Source organism: Astyanax mexicanus, chromosome 1 (assembly GCF_023375975.1).
Source record: "Astyanax mexicanus isolate ESR-SI-001 chromosome 1, AstMex3_surface, whole genome shotgun sequence".
NCBI classification, from domain to species: domain Eukaryota; kingdom Metazoa; phylum Chordata; class Actinopteri; order Characiformes; family Acestrorhamphidae; genus Astyanax; species Astyanax mexicanus.
In genome coordinates, this window is record NC_064408.1 from 20,133,793 (window position 1) to 20,153,503 (window position 19,711).

The window sequence follows — 19,711 nt, forward strand, 5'->3', positions numbered from 1 at the left end:
TTTCTTATTACAAACAGCTTGCTGCCAATATTACACTGACATGCCAAAAGTCATGGGATAGCAGTGTGTAAATTGACCATTAATTGCTCAGGGAATGGCTTGGAGATGCCCACACCTGTTTAAGTTGTTTGGTGTTATCTTGAGAGTGATATATAATAATAATAATAATAATAATAATAATAATAATAATAATAATAATAATAATAATAATAATAATAATGATATTTTTTCGATGATCGAGTTTAAGCGGGACCTGATAGTGGGTGACAGCTGGATCAGACATTCCATTTCTAAAGCTTAGTGGGCAGTTAACATTTCTCAATCCACAGCGTCATGTTTGTACTGGGAATACGTCTTATAAAACTTAACCACCCACAGTGGAAACTGTAATTCTGGCTGTATCTTTACCACCAGTCTCTTAAAACTAGTAAACAACTGGAAACCAACACAGCAAAACAGATGCAGAGGGGTTGTTGATTTCTAATAGGTAGCATATTTCTATTTCTATTTTGCTCATTCAAAAATCCCTTTGATTTGATATGCAGTAGCAGTCAAAGGTTTGGACATTTCTTCTCATTTAATGTTTTTCTTTATTTCTTTATATCTTTATTTAATTCATTTTCTACATTGTAGATTACTATTAAAGACATCAAAACAATTAATGGACACATATGGAATCTTCTGACCTAAACCTAGCTAAGAAGGGTCATTTGGGATGAGCTGGAGCTTCACAGTATTAAGGAAAAGCAGTAAATATTGTTCAACACCTCCAGAAACTCCTTCAAAATGCTGAGAAAACTGTTCCAGGTGACTCTCCCTCATGAAGACACTGAGATTAAAATACCAACAGTGCAGATCTGTCCTCAAACATAAACGTGCTACTTAGAAGATTCTAAAGTATAAAACATATTCTGTTTGTGTTTTAATCCATATGTTTTTTCTGTATAGCTTTAATATCTTCAATATTTACAATGTAAAAAAAAAATAATCAAGGAATCAAAAAAACGAAAAAAAGGGGTGTGTCCAAAAGTTTGACTGGTACTTTACTTCAAATGTCAAAAGTACTACTGCTTAGTAATACTAAATGTAATATATTAAATATTATAATTTTTATTAATCATATGTTTAAGATACCAGAGCTGAGGATGCAATAATACCACATTTAAAATCCATGAGATTAATATTATAATTTGTTTTAATTATGTTTATTATTTTTTGTGATTGTATATATTAATTATTTAAAAAAATCTTTTTTTTTTATTCCTTTGATTTGATTTAACACAAATGCCAATAGAATCAAAGAAATGCTAAAAGTTAAAAATATATTATTGTGTTCAACATGTTTTAGATATCAGAACTAAAAAGCAATATTACAACGTTTACCATGTTTTAAGATAAAATAGGAATTATATAAAATATTTGTATTATTTACATTGGAGCATGTTCCAGTGTGCTTGTAAACAATACGTCTAGTCTTTGTACTCAATGGGACTTGTGTGCTTGTGTTCTCTAGACATTTGGTGTGTCAGTGTAATTCATGCCACAGCAGATGTGATAGACTGATGCCACCACACACTCTGACAGATAATTCTAACCAAAACTTTTTTTTTTTTAATGTGGGTGTTACCAGTAATTTCAACTGAACGTCTGAACTACAATGGATGTCCCACTTTCAGTCACCACTGAGAGTCAGCCCTGAACATTTCACATACCTTCACTCTGCACTTCATTGCCCGAGGATCTGAGATTCCTTACCATGGAGAGGAATCTCGTTCTTCCTGCGCAGCCACCCTATCAGGAAACTGATGTCTTTGAGGCAGACAAATCTCAGCCTTATTTGGAGGCCAAGCTGTACATCGAGAGGGTAGAGCAGGACAGCAAAATATGCCAAGAAGAAAATGGCATAGACAGAACCTATGAACCAGTCGAGGGTCCAGAACCTGTCGGACATGGGGTTTCCCTGACGATGTACCCAATTAGGGTACCCAGCATGCATTTCACTTGTGCCACAGTGCAGTGGGACATGCCAGAAACTCCTACAGAAGACCCGTCTCTGGACTCGGCCTGTGTGGATGAGCTGAACTCTAGTGGTGGGGCTAGCTTGGACTGGACTGTCAATCCGCTGTCCTCAGACCCCCCCTCCTTCAGCCTGGAGGAGGATATGATTGGCTTGATTCCAGAGGAGGAGAGTGGGCGGATAGATACTGAAACTGAACTGCAGCAAAGGCCAGCTGTAACTGTAGAAGACAATGTCAGCTCCTGCCAGGTATGTAACAGCCAAACAGGAAGGACTGTGTGGTTTGATTTCTAGAGCACTGCCTGTTAAAATAAATGTGCCGGCTAGATAGTGAACTGAAAGAATAGTTCTGAGTTCATTTATATTTACTACTTCTTCTTCCTCTTCTTATTAGGGTCAATATTAATACGACATGTCTTTTATAGCCACAGAACATTTGTTTACATTTCATACAAACACTATGTAACAGGAAGTTTTTCAAGATTTACTCTGAATTAACTCACTATTCCACATTTAGAGGATTCTTAACTTTCACTTTACATGACTTTTGGTACACTTCATACAGTTGTCTGTTTTTGCCATGTTTGCTGTGCTATTAAAAAAAAACAATCTAGCATTTTTAACATGTTTAAAAATTCCCTGTCAACTCTTTAATCTTGGGTAACCCCGCCCCTTTAAGAAAGTAATCTTTGATCTTTTACATTACAACATTTTATTTTTATTTTTAAGGGACTGAAGACACTTGATGCTGCATGTTTAGCAATTCATAATATGAATTTCCCTTAATATTTCTCATATTGTCTTCATACTTAGCTGAGGTAAAGCTTAGACTGCCCACCCTGTAATCAAGGTAATTTAAATAATGTTAGACAATTAAAATGCAGATTTGAAACAGAACAAGCTCACAGTGAACAGCTCTAGGTCAACCATATTTTCATCCAATGCCAATTTTTGCTAAATTGTCCACCCTGCCATGTAGCTTGCCATTAAAGGGTGGAAGCAAGCATGACAGGAAAATAAAGTTAAAATAAAATGTGATTAAGATGAGAAAATATTATTTTTGTGTACACTGATGTCTTATGTCTTATATGATAGCCAATCAATCAATCAATCTGAATTTAATCTCAAAGTACATTTAGGCTGGCCCTCATTTACAATGTAGCTGAGCCAATACATAGGAAAGGGATTGTTAAAAAAAAGAATAAATAAATAAAAAGACCCAGCATTTTAATAAGAAGACATACAATATTTTAAAATAAGATATTTTAAAATAAGATAAAAAACAATAATTTAGAAGGAATTATTAAATCATAGGTAAGAAAGACAAGGTAATAAAAAATAAAACTATAAAACTACAAAGCAACTGCAACTACAAAACTAAAAATATATATAAAAGGAAGGTTAAAAAAGTAAACAAAAATTTAAAAAGTAAGCTAAAGTTCAACAACTAAAAAAACATACCAAAAATCATTAAAAAAGTAGATATAAAAAAATATTGTTTTTTTTTACTTATGAGACGCCAAAAGGCATAAAATTCTGATACTGGCCCAATATTATTAAGGCAATCCTAAAACCTCCATTCAAGACTGTTGGTTGAGAGAAAGTGAAAGTATTTTGAGTATTTTGGCTTTTAAAGGTAGAAAGAGAGAGGAGAAGACTTGGTTCTAATCTTCACCTGGTTTGTTTCATTGACTTCAATCCAACAAATCTTTAAAAGAACATGACATCATTTTACAAGCTGGCAGAGTGAGTCGGATAGAAAAAAATGTGATATCTACTGCTGCTTAGAGATTTTACAAATAGCTATGGATGTTCTTATTGCATTGTATATGGTGATCATTCTCTCTGGGCTAATAGTTCTCAGCAAGGTTTATACATCATGTTTAGCTAGCTTAGAATCACACACCCGGTTCCAGGTCCCAGGTACCAAATTTGCCTAATGGAACAGGAAAAAGCCCAATAGTAAAAGGAGTCGAGTAAAAGGACCTTAATTTTGAAGGCGGGTCATATAAATGAAGTAGTTCATGGAAAATTTAATAAAAAAAAATAATAGTAGTGTGAATACATTTAAATATTTATGTGGCAACACTGTGGTTTCTGTTATAACTATATTGCACTTTATGCTCCAGCTCTCCAACAGACAGCAGGAAGGGACATCTTTTGATGCTAATTTTATGTTAACGTTTATTCTTTATATTCCTCCTACAGACATGTGATGTACAGGACACAGATGAGAACATATGTGAGACACCATCAAATGAGGACACCCAAGTTCCATGTAAAGGTAACAAATTGTATTAAAAAAATATAAATACAGTATAGCATAATCTGTTAGGACTTGTCATTATTCAGAATTAATATGGCTGTGATATTTAAGTGTGTCTGTAATCAGCTGTAAATACTGACCTGCTGTTAAAAGAGGAAAACCTCATTTTGTGGGCAGGTGTTTTACGTGTAACTTCCTGCTTTATTTATTTATATCTGTGTGGAGGCCTAGAGACACCTACTATAATTTTCCATTGGTCTCTGCACTGAGAGCACTGAGAGGTGTAGTTTATCATTTGTATACCATTAAAGCATTTAATTTTACTGCTGAGTTTATGACTAAAGCTTTATTAGTAATAGCTTAATAGCACCAGCATTCAGTTCCAGTGACTCAATGTAAAATGCTGTAATTGTTCAGTACCAGTATACAGTACAAGTCAAACATTTGGACACATTCTTATTAATATTTGTTCTTTATTTGTATTATTTACTACATTGTAGATTAACATTAAAGACTTAAAAACTATAAGGGAAACAAATCGTCGATGTCCAATGAAAAACAAGTATCTCCAAAACAGCAAGTTTACAGGAAAATAGAGAAAACTTCTCAACTTTCAATGGCAGTCAATGTAAAAAGAGTTAATTTCAGATCAATTTGAATTATTAGTCCGTTCATTAACAAATTTAGGCACAATGTAAGGGACAGTTTTTGGGTTTAAATTATGTAGTAAACTAAAAATCAACAAAAATTAAGATACTTTTTTTTATTGGAAAGTGACGATATGCAGTTAGGTAGTAGACAAAAAAAGGGTTTGACCTCTACAAACACCTGATATAAAAAAAACCAGCCCAGAAGGTTTTGGATGAGTTGGAGCGCAGAATGAAGGTAAAGCAGTTAACAAAATCTCAGCACCTCTAGAAATTCTTTAAAACAGCTGGAGAACCATTCCAGGTTCCTCATGAAGCCAACAGAGATAATTATGCCAAGAAGGACTGTGTTCAGACTTTTGACTGGAACTGTATATATTCTCAGTTTTTTTGTTTAGGGCAAAAAAATTATAAGTGCTTCATTCTTAAAAAGTTCACTTTTTTAAATATACACCTGTAAAAAATGTTTGAGATAACGTGGCAAACCCATAATGCCAACCACAAATACAAAATAATAAAGTGTATGTTATATAAAGTTTCATAACTTTAATGAATCAAAACCAATCCGCTGAAAATGATATGCTTCCTTTTCAAAATTCTCCCAAAACAATCCACATGTGTGGAGTTATTGACAGATGAGGATAAAAAAACACAGTACAATATAGTGGATTTTATTAGCCCAGTGTACATCTGCTGATTGGTAGAGATGGCACTATCAAGATGGGTTAAGATCATCGGCTTAAATAATAAGACATAGTGACTCTACCAAATGTGCTCTACTTCTAACTGTTGAGTAGATGTTAAAGGTTCATTAGTACCTCTGACTATGCCCCAACATTTAGTTTAAATGACTCAAAGGAAAGTGTTATGCATTGCCAGAAACTATAGACATTATATTGTTTATTCTACTTTTTTCCAGACACTTCTTCATTAACATCTGAAGCCAAAGTAGAGAGTGGATCATTGGATTTTGACAACAATCCAAATAGAGCAGAAAGCCCTATCTGTACAGAGGAGATCCAGCTGGGGTTTGAGAGCCCAGAACCTCCAAAAGAGGAAAACGAGCAAGTTGGGGACACAACACAAGACACAGTTTCAACACAGCCAGAACAAATCCATGGAGATGAATGTAAAGACAAAGAGGACGTACGGTTGAACCTGGAGGATGGGGATGAAAGAGACTGCACCAGTAAAGGTGAAATTTGTGTAATAGTAATGGCGGACCATGAAGGGGACCAAGGTTCTTCTAATTCTACGTTCCAGTCAATAACAAATGACCAACTACATCAGGGACCAGACCTACTGGAAGAGTTGGATCCAACACATCCACACAGCATCATCATCATCACAGAGCCACCAGAACCAGCAGAAGAGCAGCCTGAGTGTGTCTGTGATTCTAGTGAGACTGTAGAGACAACAGACATGATAATACCACAGCAACAGGTAGAGATAACAGAGATAACACCAACTGAACAGACAGAGAGAACAGGAAATTCAGCAGAGTCACTGGAGGACATGCTTGTTGCAACACTGGAGGTGACCAGTGATGACGAGACACTGCAACGTGAGCAATTACAACATGCCGAAACTTTTCATATGATGCATGGGTCTGCGGGGGCAGACCAACAAGAGGAACCAACATGTGAAGAGCAGCGTGATGGCTTAGATTTAGAGATTGAACAGTCTGAGCACTCAACAAAGCTGGAAATCTCAGAACAGCCACAATGTTTAGATGAGCTAGAAGAGTCTGAACAGTCAAAACAACAGGACAATTTGGTTGATAAGACTCCCTCAGAGAAATCAGAAGAAGATGCACAACCTTCTGAAATACCAAACCAACCAGAACAGCATGTTCAGTCCGAATGTACCAATGAAACAGAACTCTTATCACCCACTGATTCACAGAACAGTGAAGAAACACAAGAATCTGGTCAAATAGAGCGCCAAGAGACTGAACAACAAAGGCCCATCAATGATGAAGACCAGAATAAAGAAAATAAGCAGTCAGACTGTGTAGAACATCATCCAGAACAGTCCGAGCAGATGCATGGTTCAGTGGAACAGCTGGAGGAACAGAAGCTGGAGTCTGTATCACTGGTGGTTCCTTGTGGGAACAGCAAAGTCGTGGAGGCTGTAGACCAGGAGGAGGCCAAGAGACTTGCTGAGAGGCTGTACAAGCTCGAGAACTTTCAGCGCACAGATGTGGTCCGACATCTGGATAAAGAGTAAGCGTTTGTTTGTAGAGTATGATTTTAGTATAATCTGACATGCTAAAAATCATGGGATAGGAACTACCATAGCACCCAGAGTCATTTGTCAATATGCATTGTCAATTCTAACCAGACACCACTGGTAACCATCAATACCAATTACAGTATTGCCCACTCCACTGTGGGTGGTAATGCCTTCTATGACGAATTCAAGTGGTTCACGCTTAAGACCACATGTGGATCGAGGAATGTTAAATGCTGCACAACTTTGGGAATTCAATGTTCCATTGATCCAACACCCACTACAAGCCACTGTTCAGCCCCACTCACAAGATAACCCCTCTCAACTTATACAGGTGCGGGTGTTCCCAAGCAGTCCCCTGAGGTAACACTTCATGATCACTGCATGACTTACAGTCATATGAAAAAGTTTGGGCACCCCTATTAATCTTAATCATTTTTAGTTCTAAATATTTGGCCACAAACAGGCTATGAAGTTCAAAGCTCAGTGAGGTTACCAAACCAATTTTGTGCTTCAGTAAGTCAGTAAAAAGTAGTTAGGAGTATTCAAATCAATAAAATGATAAGGGTGCCCATACTTTTGCACCGGTCAAATTTTGGTTTAATGCATATTGTACATTTTCTGTTAGTACAATAAACCTCATTTCAGTCCTGAAACATTACTGTCTTCATCAGTTATTATATATATCAAACTGAAATGGCTGTTGCACCCAAATATTTAGAACTAAAAATGATTAAGATCAATAGGGGTGCCCAAACTTTTCATATGACTGTAAATACTGCTATCCCATGGCTTTTGGCTTGTCAGTGTATTAATAGTGCTGAAACTGAAAAATGTGAAAAGTCTTAAACTCATTTATCTCATAAATGCTGTTTAAATTAGCAATGACTTCAGCCGTGCTGTGGGGGAGGAGTACTTGAAGTTCTTCGACTTCACAGACCAAACTTTGGATGAGGCTCTAAGGTGAGATACTCTGACTACACAGATATAGTACTGAATTAATGCATTTATCCCTTGAGTTGATTTAAAATATTTAAATCAAGATTCCACTGAAAATTCAGCTAGAAACTGTTCCGTTGTCCGAGATGTGAATTTCTTTTCTTCATGCTCTATCCTGCTCACAGGTCGTTTCTGTTAGAAGTGGTTCTGATTGGAGAGACTCAGGAGAGAGAGCGAGTGTTGGAACGCTTCTCCGGCCGATACCAGGAGTGTAACCCTAACACATTCACCTCACCCGGATCTGTGCTCACCCTCACCTGTGCTGTAATGCTCCTAAACACAGATCTACACGGACAGGTAAGTTCGACTTCCTATGTAAAACAGTGGATCTTAACCCATAAGAGTGCAGATTCATTTCTGAATATTGATAACAAGTTTAAAATGTAATCAAATGAGCAGCTCGTAATTTTTTTTTATTGTGGAAACATGACTGTAAATATTTTACTTTTAAAATCCTGGTGCCACAATTTTATAATTTAATTTTATAATTAAATTTTATAATTTATAATTTAACTCTTTGTTCTAGAAATTGTATCGCTAGTTATACAGAATATAAAACATTTCCTTAAAGTATTTGAATGATTAAATGGTTGAAAAAAGACATGTAGAAGCAAAATATACTTTTTAAAGTATCTAGTTTTATCTCTAGCACTTACCCATTAGCACACCTACTTTCTGTAAATTGTCACATTGTCTTGTAATAAGGCTCTCACGATATTCAGTATGGCTTCATAAGTTAGAATCACTGAGAAAGTGCTGTAAGGAACTTAACATGTCTTTTAAAAGGTCTGTGACACATATATCACCATGAGAGTTTGATTAATCTTGTTGTTCTTTTACAGTATCTGTACCTGACAGCGTTTTTTTTTTAATTGTCTGATCTCTATAAATCATCAAAATGTCTTCCTTTACATTAGAATGTTGGCAAAGCCATGTCCTCGACTGACTTTGTGTCAAATCTGGATGGAATGAATGAAGGAGAGAATTTCAGCAAAGACCTGCTGAAGGTAAGAGAAATTCAAAGTTCAAAACATATAAACTGAATATAGAGATCCTGTTTACAACTGGTCATATTATGTGACTACTATCTGGATTATATCCTGATAAGATGTTATCCACATGCGTTTACACTTGGTAGTCAAATTTGTCTTGAGTTAGTCACACTAAATTCCTATTTCTGTGTGGAATGGAATATGCCATTTTGTTTGTTGCCTGCAATTATTACTGGTGTTTCAGTTTGGTTGTTCTTGGAGGGATTTAGCTGGTTGAATATGACTGTGTTTACAATGCTGGATCATGAGGCTCAAATGCATCTCTGGTATGATTTATATATTTGTATCTGTTTTAAATGTGTTTTGGATGCGTTCACACTTACATGCTGTGATTTGGACACTCAAGACATATGACTTGACCAGCTGTAAACAAGGTCATATTTTACATGGAGCTCTAAACACAGCATAACTAAGAGACAGTGGTGACTTTTGTATTAAATATTGACCTTTCAATTAATGCACACAGAGTTTGTCTAACATTAGATAACGTTAGATAAACATTAATGTTTTTCAGATTGTCGAATAACAGATGTGAGCTGGTCAAAGCATACTTTCATATTGTCCAAATTTGTCTTTGTTGCAAAACAGTGAAATAAATAGAATAGCATTTAATCCAACACAATATGCAATATTGTCACATCTCTATTCTTAGATATTTATAGTAGCAAACATATTTATATAACAAACACTTCCCCTGTTCTTCCTTTTTTTCAGACTCTTTACAACTCAATCAAGAATCATCCACTTGAGTGGGCTGTGTGAGTGTTTTATTACTGTTTTTATCACTGACTACTTTAAGTAGTCCTACATTTTGCCCTTTTTATCGTCTAACTTTCCGTTTTCTTTTCTCTCTCGTTCAAGAGAGGAGAAGGAATTGGTGAAGTCTATGGTCTTAGATCAGGACTCTGACCCGGAGTCTTCCCTACGATCTAAGAGTAATCCCTTCCAGGATCTCGCTCATGACAAGAAGGCAACTGTGTTTCAGAAAGGCTTCCTCAAGCGTAAAGCTCATGCTGACATAGACGGCAAGCGAAGTAAGTGTGTTAGAATTTTGTGTATATTTTGTGAAGATAAACTACCAAATAACTGTACTGTACACCTGCCCCCCTTGAATGTGGTAGATTTAGTTAAACAATTAAAGCAGCATTAAGCGAGAACTGGTTTTTATTGCTTCTTGTGCTTTAAGACATCAGTAAAGGACATGCTTTGCACATGCATTCCTGGACAAGCTGAGAGGTACAGAAGTATGTAGACTGAGGGAGGAGAGGGATATTACAGGATTTTGTACTAATACTAAGACTTTGATTATACAATGTAACATTTTTCCCAAATTCCAAACATAAATATAGTCATTTAGAGCTTTTATTTGCAGAAAATGAGAAATGACTGAAATAAAGAGCTTTCAGACCTCAAATAATGCAAAGAAAACGAGTTCATATTCATGAAGTTTTAAGAGTTCAGAAATCAATATTTGGCGAAATACCTTATTTTTTTATCACAGTTTTCATGCTTCTTGGCATGTTCTCCTTCACCAGTCTTACACACTGCTTTTGGATAACTTTATGCTACTCCTGGTGCAAAAATTCAAGCAGTCCAGCTTGGTTTGATGGCTTGTGGTCATCCATCTTCCTCTAGATTATATTCCAGAGGTTTTCAATATGGTAACATAAAAGAAACTCATCATTTTTAAGGGGTCTCTTATTGTAGATCCTATTTAAAATATAGTTTGAACATCAGATTTGCTTAGAACATGTTTATCAGCACTTTTATCTGCTGAGTATTCATAGACATAGCAGACGTAGACCAAATGTGTCGAGCCTGCTGTGGAAACAAGATATTAATTAGTGATAAAACTGCTACATAGTGTTGCTTTAAGTCTTAGATGATTGGTTGTAATTTTTGTGAGTTTTGTTTGTCACTGTATGGCAGCTCCATGGGGAAAGAGAAGTTGGAAAACCTTTTATGCAGTGCTGAAAGGAATGGTGCTCTACCTACAGAAAGTATGTTTTTTTACAGAACAATACATTTTATTTTATAGAGGTATAAAACTAGAGTAATAGCCTTATCTCTTTCTCTCATTTTCAGAATGAATACGCGAAGGACTGGCAGAGTTCTGAGGAGGTGCTCAGCGTTCATCATTCCCTCGCAGAGAGAGCAGAGGACTACACCAAGAGACCCCATGTGTTCCGCCTTCAGACTGCAGACTGGAGGGTCTTCCTCTTTGAAGCATCGTATGTGTTTTGGATCATAGAGTATCATTTATACCTTTTTCTCCTGTCTGAATTGATCTTCACTCTGTTTAAAATTATTTTATCGTCTTTTAGGTCAACAGAACAGATGAACTCTTGGATTGGTAGAATCAACCTGGTGTCTGCTCTGTACTCCTCTCCTCCATTTCCAGCAGCTGTGGGCTCTCAGAGGAAGTTCTGTAGACCCATTCTACCAGCAACTCAGTCTGCACTCACTCTGGTATATAACTAGTTTATACTCATTGAAACTAAAGTTGGTTCCTCTTTATTTGGATATGACAGATTATTTATAAATGTTCAGACGGCTTGGCGCTGCTATTCAGAGAGATTGAGAGCTGTATTTGTTTAACAAAATTAAAAGAGTAGGGTTTGATTCTCTAGTCAGGTTAACACACCCACCATACCAGTATGAATCCTTAGGCAAGACTCCTAACACTACATTCATCTAACTGTATAACATGGTTCCAGTGTAGTAAAACTCTAGATCTTACGCTCAGAGTACCTTCTAAGGTTTAAAGTGTCAATTAATAAGTAGTTGTGACATTAATGGTATATTACCATTTACTAATGTTTATGACTGATATAAGTACTTTTACCTGTGACCCTCATGTGTTACCCAATTATCTGCTAAGCCTGAGTTGAATCAAGTGTGTTTGAGCAGGAAAAGCAAATTGCCCACCCCTGGTAGGCTCAGGCTTTCTTTTAATAAATTATTTGTATTATTTTACCCATTTACTTTAAAGGTGTCCTAAAGTATCTAGGGGTTTACCGAAGTAAAATACATAAATCATTTGACTTGAGGGCCAATTCCAAAAACTGTTTTTTTTTCTACTGAACAATGCAAATGGATGTTCTTGGGTCATTCTTTCTACTTTCATATTGCTAAACAGCAAATGTGCCAGGATTATTTAGTTTGCCAAATATTTGGTTGAAAATTTTCATCCCTAGTATATGGCACCAGTATTTAAGCAGTAGAATGTTTAAAGTGAGAAGTCTCAAGGTGGGCCTCTATAGATTGCATCTATGAGTTATAGGTGCCAGTGACCCTGTCACCAATTCATTATTTATACTTTCTTTCACTTTTGGTAGGAAAATCCCACAAGAGCTGCTGATGTTTTGAAGAAGTTCTGACCCAGTATTTAGCCATCACAATCTGCCCCTAGTGTCTCAGATTCTTATGCCTACCTAATATTCATTCCAACACATTTTTCAACTTGCTGTCCATTGTGTATAACTGTTTCTTGACAGGGGCCACTTTAACAAGATCATTTATGTAAAAGAACTTGCCTGTTCAAGGTTATGGCTTATTGGTGTGAATGTAATTTTTGTAAAAATTGAAAAAGTTAACAGTTACAGTTTAGAATAGAACCGGGGTTAAGACTAGGTCAAAAATCAAAGGTAATTCCCGATAATACATCAGTCATCGTCTGTAAGGCTATACTTCAATGGCCTGACAGCTGATTAACTGTCTCTGTTACTTCCCATGTGCATGGTATTAACTTTGGTGCTTCCTGATTTGCATGTAGTCCATTGTACCAAATACAATAGACCCAGTAGTTCCAGTAAATGACACAAATTTCTTTTGCAAGTTAAAACAAGCAATGTAAAACTATACTCAGTGCAGTTCAATATTTGAAGAATGATGTTGATTGATAGCTCCTGAAAAATTAAGCCTTTCATCCATTCTTCATATAAATTAGAAATAGTGAAACCTGAGATGAGGAAATGTTGATGGTGTCTTAATGTTCATTTGTCTACAGAAAATAACCGTTTCTTTGTACAAATAGGAGAAGCAGCTGCAGTCTCACGCTGCCATGCTGCAGTCCTTTCAAGAGGACCTGAGTGCACTACAGCAGGGGGCACCAGAGGGACGCAAGGCCAAAGCCAGAGAACTGGAGGACCTCAGACACAAGGAGGAGTACCTACAGCATGAGGTTCGTGTATATTACTGTGGGAGAATCATCACAGTCAGCCAAGACATGTTTAGCCTTGGTTTCATTTATACTTTAATTAAAGCCTTGCTGAGAGTTTTCATTTTAGTTTTGGTAGGACCAATGCCTTTAAGAAAAACAAATGAACTGATGATAAATGACAAATAAATTAGTATAAAGATTGTACATAGTAAATTTATATTGTAAAAAAATCATATATTGTTTAAATAAATAGGGGGTGACTGTTTGCAAACAGTTTGTTGGTTAACAGCTTACAGCTGGTAAGTAGTAATGGAAATAAACTGAGCTTTGGAGATGGATTTTTAAAAATGTCAGTTTACAAAGCCTTTGTAGTAAAACAGTGCTGAAACAGATCGTGCAACTGCACTCTCTCCTTAAGAATTTATACAATTACAGTACAATCACACTTTCATCACATGACAGAGAGCTCTGTAACTATTAAAAGTAAAGTAAGAGGTACAGGAAGAGGTCTGGCTGACCCACATGGCAACGCCTTTAGTTAAGCTTAACACTGGAATAAGTCTCAGTTTTAAGTTTCAAGTCTTAAGTCTCAGGTGAAGTGCAGTGATAAAGTCATTAAAAGGACCTATTTTCTTAAAGTAGAGAATTGCCAAACCAGATTTTGTAGTTTACGTGACAACACAACAAACTACAAACTAGTCTACAGTTCAGTCAGAAATTAGAAGCTTTACTAAAAAAAATTAAAGGGTAAGTATTTAATTGTATAATTAAACATATCTGGAATTTGGGAGGAAGTGGCAACGTTCAATTATTTAGCTACATAAGATAGCTTTTAAGAGGATCAACCTTTGTGTTTTTCCATGGGTTTAATTAATATTACAATGCAGTCTTCTATATACTGTTGTTATATTGTCTATCTAATGTATAAAAATACTAAATGAACAAAAGTGTCAGCACATTTGCTCATCTATTATAAAGCCTCATTTTCAGCAAACATAGTCTAAACACCTATTTAATACCCTTGTTTTTGGGTTGAACATTGTATGAGCACTCTCAACACTTCTGTTTATATAGTGTACCTATTAGACAACATGTCTTGGCTGATTGACTTCCACTTCCTGTGTGTATTTGTATATAAGGGGAAGACCCAGTACCTTAATATAGACCCTCATGCATCGTACCTTCCTCTCTTCACAGAGAAGTCGTTATGAAGCTTATGTACAAATACTGGAGGTCTGGCAGAACCTCAGCAAGTCCTCTGAAACGGCCGGTGGGACGGACCTCGCTCTTTTCGACCAGGAGCTCTGGAAAGGAATGCCTGCCGAGGAGGACGATATTGATGAGATGGATGGAGGGATGAAGAGATCTCATTCCAGTCCATCTCTAGAACTGGAGCTGGCACCTCCACCTGTGGTGAAAGTGAGGCGGAACATCTCAGAGAGACGAACGTATCGCAAGATAGTGGTTCCACGTCGTAACAAGGAGCTATAAGACAAAAAGACTTGGTGTAGATTATGTAAAAGACTGTGTTAGTACCTATGAATAATCACTTAGCGCTGGAGATTCTTCATGTAAAGACTGTAGTATCAGCAGCCAGAGTCTGAGAGAGCACACAATTGGTCATGCTCTCTCTCTCTCTCTCATCACTTGTATTGTGGTATTGGTCAGCACAGGCATCTGCTGATGTGTCAGAGCTGGGGATCCTGCGCTTTCCCTGGGTGTGCTGGATACTCAGTGATTCTGCCTTAGTGGCAGTTCAACAAAAAGAGGCGGGGGCTGTAACTGTGGGGGTATTATTAGTAATAGAGGGAGTTTTAGGGGGAGTTAAAGTGGGTAAAATAATAGAAATTATTTATTAAAAAGAAAGCCTGAGGCTACCAGGGGTGGGCAATTTGATTTTAATGCTAATGCACACTTGATTTAACTCACACATGTTAAGTACCAGGTTTAACAGATATTAAGGTAACACTTTACAATAAGGGTCACAGATAACAGTACTTATGACAGTAATAAACATTAGTAAGTGGTTAAAATTATAAATTGACACAAGTTCAGACATTATTAAACATTACTCATTTTTAATGCTTAGAATGTAGTAATTATTTAAAAAATAAAGATTAATAATGTCTTTACTAGTGCCAATTAATAATTAATTGATACATTCTGTTGTTAACATACCCTTCTTGTAAAGTGTTCAGAAAAGGACAAGAAAATGGTGTCTGTATATATGAGGTAATATGGTAATAACCAGTGGTGAGATGATGAGGTAAGCTAAGACATGCTGTATCATCTTTTGTAGATAGACATTACGTAGATTGTGCAACTCAAATTTTCATATCCAGTCTAAAGAAGGTACTCTGAAAAAAATGAAGATGAGCACTTTTACTGAACAGTTTTCTCAGGAATGTTAGGAGTACAAAATATTTAGAATTTCGGTTACGATATTCCTGTTATGTAATCTTTTTACAGCCTAAAATGTTGCAGCTTTTCTGTTTTATTGTCCTACACTCTTAGAAAAAAGGATAAAACAAAGGATTTTTAGAATAATGCTGTATAAGAACGATTTTTCAGACCAGAAGAGGAAGTACGAAGAACATTTTTTAAAGATTTAAAGAACCTTTAAATAATATAAAGTTTTTTAACCCTTTGCTACTGAAGGACTATTTTGTCAACAGACTGAAGGGTCTTCCTCTTCGAAGTGTCGAATGTGTTTTTGGATCGTAGAGTATCACCTATACATTTTCCTATACAGCTCTGGAAGAAATTAAGAGAGCACTTCAGTTTCTGAATCAGTTTCTCTGATTTTGCTATTTATAGGTATATGTTTGAGTAAAATGAACATCTTTATTTTATTCTATAAACTGCAGACAACATTTCTCCCAAATTCTAAAATATAAATATTGTAATTTAGAGCATTTATTTGCAGAAAATGAGAAATGGCTGAAATAACAAAAGTAACCTCAATTAAAACAAAGATAACAAGTTCATAAATTAATATTTGGTGGAATAACCCGGGTTTTTAATCACAGTTTTCATGTATCTTGGCATGTTCTCCTCCACCAGTCTTACACACTGCTTTTGGATAACTTTATGCCACTCCTGGTGCAAAATTTCAAGCAGTTCATCCATCTTCCTCTTGATTATATTCTGGAGGTTTTCAGTTTGGTAAAATCAAAGAAACTCATCATTTTTAAGTGGTCTCTCATTACATTACATTACACGTGGCATTGTAGTTTTATAAATAACATTAAAATGATTTAATTTGACAGAAAATACCAATGTCCCTTAGCCACTTTCAATGCTAAAGAAATTGACAAATAAAAAGACATAAAAAACATGTATTTATTTGTCCATGCTTACTTATCTACATGGTCTGATTGAGAAATAATTTGTGGCCACCTGCTAAAATGTTTTATAAAAGGTTTGCTAAATGTTTTTCGCGGTTTTAATGAAAATACAAAATGTGTTATGTGGAGGTTCTTTAAATTTAAGGGGAAAAAATCAACAAAAATAGTTTGTAGCACCACTCATTGTTCTTTGGAAAGCCGTTTAGGATCTTTGCTCTTGATATCATGATTATGGCATTGCTTGAAAATAGTCATCTGGTACCTTTATTTTTTTAGAGTGTGATCAAAGGTAAAGTTAAAAAATCCAAACATCACAAGCTTCATAATCAATAAAACTGTGATCATCACTCATACTGTCCACAAGAGGGGGCTGTTGAACATGTAATTGCATAGGTCACTGTAGCAGGTGTTCTGTATAAATGCCATACATCACTTTTATAGGACACATCTACAGTTTTAACCCTAGCATTACACTTCTCCTGATTGATGGTCCATTCAAAACTAATATTTAGGGATACTTGAAAAAAAACAAAACATATTTTGCTATTTTTTTTAAAGCTAGCAATGCTCTGTGGAAACTGAGATGGTGAACTCCTTGTTAAATGTCCTGTTTTGCACATTTTTTAAATCACTTTTTTATGAAAAATAAATCCCTTTAAAATGTCTGAGTATTGTTTTTATTATTTTTTTATTATTATTATTTTTACTTTCTCCATATATTTTGTGCTTAATTAGAACTCTCTGTAAACATGCTGTTAAAATGTATTTCAGCCATGTATCTCAGTTTTTGTATAATTAGTGTGATTTAAAACACTTTTATTATTATAAAAAATGTATTAAAATTTCATATTAAAAAATATTATATTATCCCATATATATATAGGATTTATTTATTCATGTTGTTGTGTTTAGTAATATTCATTTTTTTATCATTGTTTTTTTTTTCGTTTAAGGTATGCAACCAAAAATACATAGACACACACTCTCACAGAAGATAAGTGAAAATACATTAGGACTAAAGAAGAAAGGAAAAAAAAAACACAAACACATCATACACAAATCAGTGGTCTAGATGTTTTTAAAAGGGTCCCTATGCTTTATAATAATTTGCTGTAGATCTTTTTTAGGCATGGTTTAGTTTTTTCCAGTTTCATGAAGTGCAGTGCGTCTTTTACCCAGTTTGTGTGTGGGAAGGCGGATATGCTTTTCTCCAATGTAACAGAATGAGCCTCCTCACTAAAAGAGTCAGAAACAGTAATATTATTATTTATTCATTAGTTTTTAGTAATATTCCCAGCTGGCACACAATCGACCTTCAACGTTAAACTGTGGCTGAAATATGACTAAAGTAATGTATGTTGTTATTCAACGATGAAACAACGTTGAATCAACCTTTAATGTTCAGTGGTTGTGCTAACGTTGAAATTTTAACGTTGAATCAACATGATGTCCTCAACCTTCTGCCTTTTGTATCAGCATTTTACATTTCATCACCATATAATTTATAAAAACGGCTTGATGGAGGAATGAAACAGTGTTTTACTTCTATTTGCAGTAAGTGCTTTTTTATTTAACATCATGTCCATGTTTTAATAGTTTTACTGTGTTAGTGTTTTTGAGATCAGATGTTCAGTAATCAGATTGGTAGTGGTGGGTAACTTTCTTTATACTCAGCTTTACTACAGTGATGTAAATGTATTGTTAACACTTTGTTAACCATAGGATTTTCTCATTTAAGTGAGCTTTGGTTTATTAAAGGTTGGACATATGACGTTGAAACAACGATGCTATATCAACGTTGGTTCACTTTTCAAAATCAATAGTTGATTTAACGTTGATTCAACCATAACATCTACGTAGATCAACGTTGATTCAACGTTGAAATGCCAGCTGGGCTTGTTTGGATACAAACAAATAATAAAACAGGAAGCTGAAAAACTGTATAAAATAAATGTTAAAGGTCCAGAATGATGATCCAAACAGAAAGAAGAAAGAATCACTAAACATCAGTACATTTTGCATTTCATTTGGAAATAAAGGTTCCATATATATATATTGGTGTAAGATCTACAGTACAGGCCAAAAGTTTGGACACACCTTCTCTTTTTCAATGCGTTTTCTTTATTTTCATGACTATTTACATTATAGATTCACACTGAAAGCCTCAAAACTATGAATGAACACGTGGAGTTATGTATTTAACAAAAAAATGATATTCTAGTTTCTTCAAAACTAGAGTTAGTGTTAAACAGTTGGGTAGATATTCTATTACAAATATATATATTTAAAATAATAAATATGATAACAGTGCATTAACTATGGTATACTATCCTTAGTAATAAATAAAAACATATATTATTAACGTATGGTTGACTGACTTTATAAAATTGCATTAAAACTGTATAAAATTGCATAAACAATTAAATTAATTATTATAACTAATTATTCCAAATGTTAAACAACAGCCTATGTAATAGATTTTCTTTCTGTATTTTGTTCTATAACTAGTTTAAGACCATTTATTTTGGAGTGGATCACAACAATGCAAACAAAAAGAACACAATCCAATAAACTATATCAATTTAATATTTAACTTGGTTTATGCTTTGCTAATAATATATATTTTAATGTTTTGACTGGAGCACAAGAACAATTAAATAAAGAATGCTTCATGCAATTTTATGCTTTTCTAACATGTTTTTGTCCAACAATCTGAATTATGACAAGAGTCATTCATTAGGAGTGCTTTGACACAATATGCACAAAAGCAGAGCGTGCATTAAAATGATTTTTTTTTTTGGTTTTCTAATAAATGATGATAGAATACAGGTTTAACAGGTCACTATAGGTTTCTTTATTTTCTTTTTTTTTAAATAAATCTTCTACTGTTTCCTTGCTGTGACAGCAGGATCAGGATCAATACGATTTGTATCACTGTGATATCTGAAAGGATCCACTGTATGTTGGAGGAAGATCCTCATATCCTTTC

The 19,711-nt window shown here is 35.0% G+C and overlaps 1 protein-coding gene across 1 annotated transcript; it reads left to right on the forward strand.

Annotated features, from left to right (window-relative positions):
* The first annotated feature begins 1,621 nt into the window (after window positions 1-1,621).
* Window positions 1,622-17,387, forward strand: LOC103025811 (PH and SEC7 domain-containing protein 3). Its single transcript, XM_022667782.2, has 13 exons — window positions 1,622-2,266; window positions 4,226-4,301; window positions 5,850-7,155; window positions 8,045-8,125; window positions 8,287-8,458; window positions 9,079-9,168; window positions 9,928-9,971; window positions 10,075-10,247; window positions 11,143-11,213; window positions 11,299-11,444; window positions 11,538-11,682; window positions 13,250-13,396; window positions 14,573-17,387. Exons 1-13 carry the CDS (start codon window positions 1,757-1,759, stop codon window positions 14,864-14,866), a joined length of 3,255 nt encoding a protein of 1,084 aa, XP_022523503.2. The 5' UTR covers window positions 1,622-1,756; the 3' UTR covers window positions 14,867-17,387.
* Window positions 17,388-19,711: the final 2,324 nt, after the last annotated feature.

Bases quoted from the DNA above. Each gene is read 5' to 3' on its own strand.
- LOC103025811 (XM_022667782.2), top strand. From the start codon at position 1,757: ATGGAGAGGAATCTCGTTCTTCCTGCGCAGCCACCCTATCAGGAAACT. The intron at 9,972-10,074 runs GTGAGTGTTTTA...CTCTCGTTCAAG, and splicing joins CATCCACTTGAGTGGGCTGT to AGAGGAGAAGGAATTGGTGA. The intron at 11,683-13,249 runs GTATATAACTAG...TTGTACAAATAG, and splicing joins CTCAGTCTGCACTCACTCTG to GAGAAGCAGCTGCAGTCTCA.